General features: G+C 31.4%; 1 protein-coding gene across 1 annotated transcript in view; it reads right to left on the reverse strand.

Moving 5' to 3' along the window:
* Nucleotides 1-7,777, reverse strand: part of LOC106478339 (T-complex protein 1 subunit theta-like) — a 34,869-nt gene extending 27,092 nt beyond the window's left edge. The window contains exons 1-3 of the mRNA XM_013938877.2: nucleotides 7,624-7,777; nucleotides 6,009-6,099; nucleotides 2,441-2,520 (exon numbers count right to left, since the gene is read on the reverse strand). Coding sequence (XP_013794331.1) covers nucleotides 2,441-2,520; nucleotides 6,009-6,099; nucleotides 7,624-7,683 — 231 coding nt within the window. The 5' untranslated portion in view covers nucleotides 7,684-7,777. The remainder of the gene's footprint in view (nucleotides 1-2,440; nucleotides 2,521-6,008; nucleotides 6,100-7,623) is intronic.
* Nucleotides 7,778-11,773: the final 3,996 nt, after the last annotated feature.

Genomic DNA, 11,773 nt, shown 5'->3' on the forward strand with positions numbered 1-11,773 from the left:
ATAGAATAGTGTGTGGGATAAATAGGGAGAAAAGAATCAGATTATGCTACCCAAGGGCACAGGTGGAGGATACAACTGACAGAGCAAGAGATATAACAAAGGGAGCTGGCAGAGATGCAGTTTTTGTAGTACATGTAGGGACTAATGATGTAGGGAAAGAGAGATCAGAGGAGCTAATTAATAAGAATAAGGGGTTGATAAAGGCACTTAAAGAAAATGTCCATAACTTAATTTTGTCAGGGATACTGCCCAAAATTAACTGAGGATAAAGTCATAAATAGGTCATTAGGGCTAAATGCTATGCTTAGGTTAGTATGTAAGGATGAGCAGATTGGCTGGTTGGACTTGTGGGATCAATTCAGAGGGAGAAGGGAGCTTTTTGCAATGGATAGTTTGCATTTTAATAGAGTATACGCTGGCTTGTTTGCTAAGGCTATTAACTCAGCTGTAAGGGAAGTTTTAAACTAGGACTAGGCAGTGGTGAGAGCCAGGAAAAACTGAATGCAAAAAGAATAAGAGGCAGAGAAAAGTTTACCACAAGAAATGAGTAAAGAAGTAGTTATAGGGATAGGCTTAATTGTTACTATTGTAATGCTAGAAGAAATAAAATAGATGACGTTAGAGCACTGGTAGGAATGGAGAATTTTGATATAATGGGAATAACTGAAACATGGTTAAACATAGATGACTTTGATGACAGACATTTTTTTGAAATACAGGGTTACAGGCTATTTAATAGGGATAGAGTATTAAAGAATGGAGGAGAAGTGGCTTTATATGTAAAATGCAAGTTACATCCTGTTGAAGTTGAGGATATCAAAGATAATAACAAAGAAATTGAATCCATTTGGGTTTCTATTAGTGGATACAAAGAGAAAAGGCTTTTAGTGGGAATTTGTTACAGACCACCAAATGATACTGATGAAATTAGTGAGAAACTTTACAATGAGATTAAGATTTCAGCTGTTAATGAAGTCATAATTATGGGTGATTTTAATTTCAGGCATATAGATTGGAAAATATTAGAATCAAACCATGAGGGAGAAAAGTTTTTGGAAACTGTTCATGATGGCTTTCTTCACTAATTAGTCTAGGAACCAACTAGAAACAATACTATTTTAGACTTATTGTTAACTTCAAATATAGAAATGGTTGAGAGAGTGGAAATTGATGAACATCTGGGTGCAAGTGATCATTGCTCTATTACGTTCAATGTTTTACTGCATACGGAGATAAGGAATAATGATATTTTGGTTACAAATTTCAAAAAAGCAAATTTTGAAGGAATGTGACAAGAATTATCTGTTGTGAATTGGGCAGCTGAGTTATTTGGAGACACTGATCAGATGTGCAAAATTTTTAAATATTCAATGTAAATATTCTTAATAGAAAGAAAATGTAGCTACAAGAAAAAAAAACCAGGTTGGCTCACAAAGAGTTTAAGAAACAAAATTAAAGAAAAGCATCATAAATTTAAATTGACAGGTATGACCAGGAGACTTAAAAGATTATAGAAGATCAAGAAAGTTGGTGAAACAGGAAATTAGGACAGCAGAAATGATGTATGAGAAAAAGTTGGCTGAAAATGTAAAAATTAACAGTAAGGATTTCTTTAAATACATTAAGGGGAAACAAAATATTATGATAGGGATAGGATCCTTGAGGGATGATAAAGAAAAGCAAGTATCTGATGATTATGAGATGGCTGGGTTATTAAATTTTACTTTTTCCTCGGTTTTTACTAATGAAGATTTAAGCAGTATTCCAATCTTGATCAGTTGATAAATGGAAGCAAGATCAAACAAGATGACTGCATTAATTCTGAGCTGGTTAGGAAAAAATTGGGAAGTTTAAAAAATTATATGGCTCCTGGGCCAGATAATATTTCCCCAAGGATTTTAGAGGAAGTTAAAGATTGGATATGTGAGCCACTACCTACTATTTTTTTTTTCAGCCCTATGAATAGTGGGCAGGTACCAGAGGATTGGAAGTTAGCTAATGTAACTCCTCTTTTCAAAGGAGGTGATAAAAATTGTCCCAGTAATAATAGACCCAATAAACCATACCCTTAGAACAAGAATGAGATGTACTCCTATAAAAAGAATTCACTACATCCCTACCGCATGAACAAGCCATATTTCTAAAGCACAACCAAGCCATCTCTATAACAAGATCAAGTTATACTTCTAGAGTAAGAAAATGGTGTCTAGTTTTGCTCACAAATTGTAAACATTTTCTGCATCTATGCAACATCAGTGTGTTTATGAAATTTTCTTATCTATTCATTGACTAACTTTCTCCATACCATCAAGTTTCATTTATGGTCATATACATTACTTTATGGCAAGATAAAACTATTTTAACTAAAAGCTTGCATAAAATTTTTTATAACTAAAGCAGCTAATAACTACAAACTATTTCACATTGAAATATTAATTACCTCAAGTTCTTTGATGATAGTTGCTGCATCGCTTGTAACAAAGAGCTTTTCTAAGTGATTAATGATCATCTTGTTCATTCCTGGAAATCATAAAAATAAGAAAACATCTAATTAAGTGGTATGAGACAAGTTAATTTTTGGCTCAGATGTGCAATTCTTTTTATTACAACATCAAGCACTAACCAATCAAAATTAACTGTCTCTTATTCATATTATCATTGGTGCAGTGCAAGTGTATTACGAGTGTTATGCTACTTCAAATAACTCAGGCCTGCGATGGTATTATTGTCTTGAAATGTTTATATGTTCTACAGTAATTCCTGTAAGCTGAATCAGAAAATGATATCCATTTTTCTCCATCACGTACAGATTTTTCACAAAATGTCATATGTATTTTTACATAAGTGAATCATTTTCATTGAAATTGGGCCACATTTGTTTATGCTTAAAATGTTGACAACCACTGGCTATAGATTTCTCTAGACCAATCATGATACAAGTCTTATTGATCGTTCTAGAACCCAAACATAATAATAAAAAATGTTCATTGTGGTCAACGAAATAATAATTTGATCTAAATAAGATTTTTTTCTTCTTCCAGATTTGTAAAAAATCTTTATGTGTTAGAAAAAAAATGAATATTAATTTTAAAAACTTCATAGCTGAATTATGGAAAGTCCATTATTAAAACCAAAACAACTTAAGGTTAAAATCACAGGCACTGTGTAAATAAATCAAACATTATATACTGGTGGTAGATGTATAACATACAGACAACTGTTATTCATCAATTAAGAAATATTTTGCATATATTATGTAACGATGTTCTTCCAAAGTTCCCACTGAATACAGATGTTAACATGTTTTAACATCTGTTTTAAGATTTCATAGTGCACAACAAAAGCAGTCTTATATTTTTTTAGAGCTTTATGCTAATATTTCCCTTATTTATTTCTGTGTTTAAATATGAGCTCTGTCCTTGTCATATTTTACTACAGCTAAATTTAAATACTCTCATGTTACACTGAAATAAACATTTAGCAGTTGAACTATGAAGCATAAAAAAAACAGTGATGACTCCTAATCTCTTGGTTAAAAATTTATTTTTTAACTAGCACTACCTGCAAAACATTTGTAGTAGTTTTCATGCCTTTGCTTGAATTTTCCTTATTCTATTATTTTCATGTATGGCATTTAAGCTATGCATTCTTGCAAGCATTAGATCAGTAAATCCTGGTCTATTTAAATAAATTTTAGGTGGCCAGACAAATAAACTCGCGTAGACTTCATTTGATAAAACTACATGTGAAGTAAACCATAAAGTATAGTTATTGTATTCATAATAGTGTACAGAGTATGATACATTTACAAGCATTTATGAACTGAAACAAAGAAACTCACAAAAACAAAGAACAAAACCCATCCTAAAGAATAGTTAAAATGTGTATATAGCAGTCTATGAAACAAACAAGCAAAATTATTGCAAACTAAAGTAAATGTAAAGTTATAATGAAGGCAAACTTAGCTGAATATGCAGAAACATCTGAATGTGTGTTCACAATGTAACAAGCATATAGGTTTGAATGAACTAAGTACGTCGAGAAAGCTCATAGCAATTGTATTTAGTGTAATGTTAATTTTTTAAGAAATGTCATGTGGGTTAAGTGTTTTTGATGAGAATATACTTTGTAAATAAAAACTAAAGTTGAAATTGAAGCCAGTTGTCAGGTGATAATGCCATTGTGTAGCATACTCCTTCCATTAAAAAGTTTGACTAAGCAAAAAACAACTAAGGTGTTCTGAATGGAAAAGCCAATATGCAATCTAGACTCCTCAGATAAAGACCTTTCTAATGATCCGAGATTTGTTGTTCTGATGGAGAAATTTGTGAGAAAAGTTCTGGACAGACAAATACAAGCATATTATTTATATTATAGATAATATTCTCTAAACAGTGATTTGCTTTTTTCTAATATACAAATTTTGTAATGGTCTATCAAGTTGAACATTTAAAGCTATGTTAATCAATACAAAAAAATGAGCACCAAAACATTATATTAGGGAACAAAAGTATCAAATACTCATTGTCAATACCATAAAATCAAAAATCAGTCACGTAACAGTCTAACTGCTAATGTGAATAAAAGGTTTCAAACAATTTACCAAATTAATTTTCTGTTTCTAAACTTACACCACCAACAAATCAATTATTCCACTTTGAAGGCTAAAGTGATAAACATTAAACTAAAAGATAAGGTTAGCAAAAAATCCAACAAAATAAAAATTCTGGTTTACTATATGCTTTTAGCAGTTTCATAAAACTTTCTTCTTCACAAGGAGTAATTATTCCTTTTATTTAAAAGGGGAGTAACTTAGTCATAATTAAACAATATTTAATGTGAAAAGTATTAAAAATATATGAAATGACAAACCATCACACAGAAATAAAACAAACATTTAAGTCGCAAAGCAATTTCTACAACAAAATAGAACTGCTACATCAGGCAATAGTGGATGGTCATGCAACAAGTTTAAAAGAATGGCCATGCCTTAGTCCTTCTTTCCCAGCTTAATGAAAAGTATTAGTAATTCTTATTGTCCACTATAAAAAGTGTTTAATCAAACATATTTTCATCTAACCTGCTAAAGGTAAAAAAATATATATGAAATCACGAATGACATATACATTTATAACACAATAAAATTCTGTGAAACTTGAGAATTATAGGAACACAAGTGTTAGGAAGCATAGCAGAAAAATCTAAAAAGAGGAAAAACATGAGATATTGGTTTTTGAGGTTCTACATGCAACACGTATTGCCAGTATTTTACAGAAGTGCAACATTTTCAGTACAGTCATGATGCATAACAGAATTCCCATCAATAATGTCAAAATTACCACACACAAGGCAACCTTTTGTGCAACATACCATATTTTCCTCTGTACTATAAGTAAGGTCAAAACTTTTTCTCATAAGGACCTTTGACATACTGAAAAAATCTCACAAAACCCTTCAGATTTACAGATAAAAGACACTTTTCAACTAAATTTCTTTATCTATATATATATATTCTTATAAATGCCTGAATTGTGATTAGGAGACTCATAAAAAAAAAGTTAATAAGCATTGGGGGGGGGGGACTCAAACTGATTTAAAATTTTTGTCAACCTCAACCTTTCAAAAAAGTGAAAGTAATAATACTGTAGGTAAATTACAATTTAGCCATAAACAAAATGAAGAGTTTGGCTTCAAGAAATCATTGATTTTCAAACTTTATTTGGCTGTCTTGATCCAAGGGTTAACTTTGATGGTCATTATGTTTGCTTTAAACAAACTCTACTACTCATAATCAAGCTTTAATTGGCTCAGTTGACTGTTTTGATGTGAAAGAATAACCTTGATGGACATTCTTTACAAAGCATAGCTATTTCTTCAAAACAATACAAGTATCTAAACGTAGGCACTTAAAATATATTAAAAAACAAAAATTTACAAATGACAATGAAATTGAATAAGAATTTCAACCATGAATCATCTCCATTATGTAAATTTTTATTAAATCTTACCTCTGGGCCCATAAGCACTTCGGACAGTCCGAGTTAGCTGTTTGCATGCCTCAATATTTCGGAACACTGCTTCTTCCAAGCCATGGAAGTGCTAAAAAAATAATTATGTTAAAAGAAAAAATTAAATTAAAACTTGTCTGATATCTTTCAAATTTATCAACTTCAATGAAATTCACAAGGTTGAGAATGACTACTATAGCCTAGTAGATAACTGAAAAATTACTCCTTTTGTGAAACAAGCATAAACTTTGGCAGGTGGTACTTTACACAACTGCTTTCAATGAAAAACACCTAATTCAGACTAGAAACACAAAGTATATATATAAAAAATTATAAGCCATAATATTAGGTTCTTCCATCAAATATCTGATGTTTCCAACAGTGACACCCTGCTGATCTAGAAAGTGTTAAGATGCACCTTACTTTTTAATGAATCTCCCATTTTTATGCATCCTGTGAAAGCAGAATGAATTTTTTACTATCCAATTAATGTATTTGGAACCCTGAATGAAAAGAGATATTTTTTCTTTAAGTTTAACACACTAAGTCCTTTTGTTCTTGGTCAGACCATCTTTGTAGGTTGAAAAATGTGATGTGACATTTTGTGGCCACTACTGAAGTCGGAACATATTTATATGTATTGAAATGGAAGACCATATTTCTGCTTGTTGTATTTTATTAAGTCTTTCTAAAAGGATAGAAGCATTTCTATTGGGTTAGATATCATTGAGATTTGATCCTGCTAGATTCCCAAGTCTTCTTGAGGTGCATTAACTATTCATCTAGAGACTCCCTTATTAATATTAGAACAATAGAGACCTACATCTCTGCCCTAGGACTACCTTTTACAATGTTATTATTATTTTATTTTTTGTAGGTTCCATATAAAACTCAGCCATCCCTTCAATAGTAAAAAAAAAAACATCTATACGTTTTAAACAAAATATGTTTATTTTAAATGTACACTTATCTGAATGGCTAGGACATATTTTCATGTTAGAAAATAAGTGCTAAATTAAGCTTATTTTAAAAAACAGGTTCATAAGGCTGTTACATGATACTGATATTGATAAAACAGGTGATAAGTATTCTCAATTATTCATTTCAAAACTAAAATTAACAATTATATTCCTGTGAAAAAACGTGCCAAGCCTTTCACGTAAGTGTATATAGTTAGCTTAATGTATTTTGTTGGAAATGTCTGGGTATTAGTTTATAGTATTGATATACAAAATCGACAAAAATCGGCACAGTGAACTGCGAGGCGGAGACTACTTGATTAGTACTACTTGTTTAAATATTATACTTATATAGAGTTGTTAAATTATCTGTGTAATTTGTAATAAACGTTAACTGAATCTTAAGTAAGACTAATACTTCGTTATGAGTAAGTTATAAAACACTGATACTGTCAGGGTTAATGTTACTGTAACTAACAGTAACGGTGTTACTGTTAGTGGCTGTCAATTTCTACTTCTCAAACTGTGCTAATTTTGAGTTGTGATAAGACAGTTATTTAACATGAAGTAATATTTTATTAAAGAAATGGCGGTTTCCCATTATAATGCTTCTTGGCATTACATTTTAAAAACAATTTGGATCTAAAGAAACTTACCCGTGCTCCTTCTTTTAACATCTGCGAAAATCCCGGAGCTTTTGGTACATGCATCGCCATTTTCTCACTAATAATTTCAACTCCAAGTTACTAGAACAATCTACCCAAACCTCGTGTTTTGTAGCCTACTCACAAGAGTGATATTTTTGATGAATAACGCCACAACAGAGACGTCTATTCAAAGTATTTTTAACACAAAATGAATGGATAAATAAATATTTAGAAAAAATAATACATTTAATATATTCATAGATTACTAGTTTTTATCAGGATAAACTCTTGTTCTTAACAGTCGAATATAATTTTATTTAAGTTTTCTACTCTAATAAAATCAAAGCCCACATTGTGTCTTTTATGTGAGTAAAATCTTGCAGCTATAATAAGCAAAATATACTAAAGAGACCATGTGATAATCAAAACATTAAATTTTACTTTATCCTACTATCTTCACAATGATGTTTACTTTACTTCGAACTATTGAAGTTCATATTCTTTTTATATTCTCACAATTTGAAGATGCAGTGGTAATACGTCATCATTTATTTAAGAGGTGGTTTTCTTAACTTAATGGCCCCTAGTGGCACAGCGGTATGTCTGCGGACTTACAACGCTAGAAACCGAGTTTCGATACTCGTGGTGGGTAGAGCACAGATAGCCCATTGTGTAGCTTTGTGTATAACTACAAACAAACAAACAAACTTAACTTAATGGCCAAAGATTCTAGCATTCAAAGTTGGAATTCTTCTCGGAAATGGTGGATGACAATTGGCTTCACTAAACTGTAGGGTTGTGTACTAAGTTTATTGATTTTAGTGTAAAGCCACATTAAACTATTTACTCTGTCTACCCTGGGAAATTGAACCTCGAGTTGTAGTTTTGTACGTTCGTAAACTTGCTGCAGACCAACCGGGGGAAAATGTACTGAGATATAAAAAATTGTCTTCTGAGAACTGGACCTTGTCGTTCTATAATTTTAATTACCAGTTCAAATTTCTTAATTATGTTTTTTTTTTTTTGTAGATAGTCTCGTCAGTTAGGGTATTGTAAAAGTATTTTTGGTAGTATTTTTTGAAAACTGTCTTCTTTCTTTTTGGTTTCTCTGTGTTTTTTCATGTTGGAGGCGTGATGTTAATTCTTTTTCTGTCATAGTCCATGAAAACTTTCGACATAAAAAAGATGGATATCTGTTGTTCAAAAGGAATGATTTTAGTTAAGAGCGTATAATGTTTTGATCAGTGCAACTGCGATCGATTCTATGTAGTTATCCAGAAATTGCACCTTTCTTGGAAGCGTTTCTATGATGAGAGTTGAAGTGAAGAAAAGAAAGTTTTTTTATTGGTTTATGAAACAAGGTAGATTTTATATTATTGTCCTTTTCGGCTATCAAGGTATCGTCAAGAAAATCTCTACTTCTGTTGTTATTCGAATGATTATGGGTGAATTGGATACTGGTGTTTATGAAATTAAGAAAGTCTAGAAATGTGATTAAAGAATCAAGATCATGGTTCCATAATCCTAATATGTCATCGATTTATTCAAACCAGAGATCGGGACCTGTGTTGGCACCTTGACGTCACTTTTTAAGTACCCTTGTTTCAGAAATGTGCATAAATATTACGGCATAAATTACAGCTGCTCGATTACCCAATACGACACCAATGAGTTGCAAATATAGTTTATTATCACAAAGAAAATACCCATTATAAAAGATAAAATGTGAGATGTCTTTAGCATTGCCTAATGACAGTCCGTACATCTCAAAATTTATTATTTAATTAGATATGAATTCACACACATCATAGCACTGGTGCCATCTTCTGTCCTTAGAGATGGGTAGAATGCTACAACATCAAACGTAAGGAGTATTGTTCTGTTAATTACTAAGTGAAATCTATTCTTGATTCGAGATAGCAGGTTTTGTGTATTTTTCAAGAATGTTGGGACTTAATTTAATAACGCATTACAATTTTATGTACAAGTCCAGACAGAATTTCAGTGGCACTGACGTATGCTAAGACCATTGGTCTTAGTGGCATATGAGATTTGTGCTCTATACGTAAACCACATAATTCTGGAATGCAGCTATTTGAGGGATTAACTTCATGTACAAGTTTCCTGGGGAGGTTACTTGTTTTCGTAAGTTCATAAATAATTTCGTTTGCTTTCGTCTCAATGTTTCTCAGTATGTTTGTTTTAAAGCATTGAACTATCTGCTATGTCCATCGCGAGGAAACGATTCCCGGATTTAACGTTGTAAGTCCGTAAACTCACCACTGTTCCACCGGGTACAATTTTTCAGTAGGATCTCTATTAAGTGTTGGAAATTTATTATTATTTTAAGTGATCAAATATCTTTTGTTCGTAACTTTTTTGCGGTGTATAGCCTATTGTGAGGCCTTGCGTTAATACAAAGGAACAAAAAATCGTAACTTTTTATGCTCAAACCCACAATACCTTTGCATTTGTTAGATTTTGTGATGGTAGTGTTATTCTTTTTTTCAAACTTTTTAAGAGCAATTGTTCTTGGGAATGGATCTAAGAAAGTCTTGACCTGGTGATTTTTATCTGTTTGTAGAACGTTCTTGATCTTTTCCCTCACATCCGCGATTTTTGTTTCAATATCTCTATTAGCGTCGGGAGATTTTTGCTTGTTTGGTATAATAGGGTGTTTATCAAGAAATTTGGAAACTACATAATTTGTTAAAACAGTAGTTGAAGAAATTTCAGAAATGAAATTAGTGTCCGAAATTATGTTATCAGTTTCGATGTTGACTGTAGTGAGGTTAAATCGATGATATTTTGCTGCATATGATAGTTGTTTTCGCTGTTGTTAGTAGAAAAAAAGAGATTTAATTGTTTCTCTATTTCTAAGAAATGGTTTCATCGAATAGAATAAAAATTTCTTCAGAGAAAGCCAATGTGCTCAAACACACTTGGTTGTAAGTTTTAATTGTTACTGTCATTTTGTCCTTTAGCTAGCAGACACAAAGAGGAAGTCAGGGTCACCAGGTCAATTTCTACTGTTATATGTTTTTTACTGTTGATATGTCTTCTTGGTCGTTATTAACATTTCTGATGAAAGTCTCTGATTTGTTGGTTCATTCATCATATGTAACTTCTCCATTTCTTCTCAAGTCTTGAGTGATATTCTTTCTATTCTTTAGATGAGATTTCTGATTTAATGTTTGTGAAGAAACTATAAATCCTTTTTTTCGGAGATATTTGCAATTATTTGCTTTTGTTGACTTACTCTTAGATGTTCATTCTTCTTTGAAAGTAACGTTGTTATTAAATCATTCCTAATAGAATATAGAAATCTAATCAATTTCTGATTTTCCTATATACAATCTGATAATTTGAAATAATTCTGAATACCTTTAGGAACAATCTTATAATGGCGACACTTCACCAGGAAATCAATCTGAGCTGTAGTTTTTGTGAATTTAAGAGTGTGAGTTAGGGTTAGCGAGGTTGCACTTCAGGTAACATGGTCGATGTTTGAAAATTCAGTATTTAATTTCTGTAGCACATATTGGACTATAAAATACATTTAAATAATAGTAGTAAACGACCTTATAATACCTAATTATTTTCTCTTTAATTGGACACTTATCGTTTTGCTTTACAGTTTCTTCAGGAGCGTTCCACTAAAACACAAACCGTAACTGACATGTACAAATCCTCAGTTAGTTTAATAAATAGTAAATTCTAAACGACTTTGTAGCGTGCGTTTGACGTTACAATAGTAAAACTAATTGTTTAAATAATTACTTTGTTGAAAATATAACTTGTGATATATACGTGCATTGGAGAAACTGGGAGAACCCTACAAACAAGGATAGGAGAACACAGCGACTCTCTTTACAAACTACAACACGAGAGAAGCACAATCGCAGATAATTTTTTTCATATAATTATTTCAACAATTACCGTATTTTTCGGAATATAAGATCCACCGGTGTAATAACACGCACTCTTATTTTGAAGTAAAAGTTTTGGGGAAAAAACTACAGTTGCATTTGAAAGATTTTTATTGAACAAAAATTCAATTTGATACTTTAAAAAATAGTATATATATTGTTTTAAACACAAAAGAGCTCAAAACATCAAAATAAGAAAATACCGTAGATCAAAAAAGATTTACTGTTAT

The sequence above is a fragment of the Limulus polyphemus genome, unplaced genomic scaffold, assembly GCF_000517525.1.
Source record: "Limulus polyphemus unplaced genomic scaffold, Limulus_polyphemus-2.1.2 Scaffold200, whole genome shotgun sequence".
Lineage (NCBI taxonomy): Eukaryota > Metazoa > Arthropoda > Merostomata > Xiphosura > Limulidae > Limulus > Limulus polyphemus.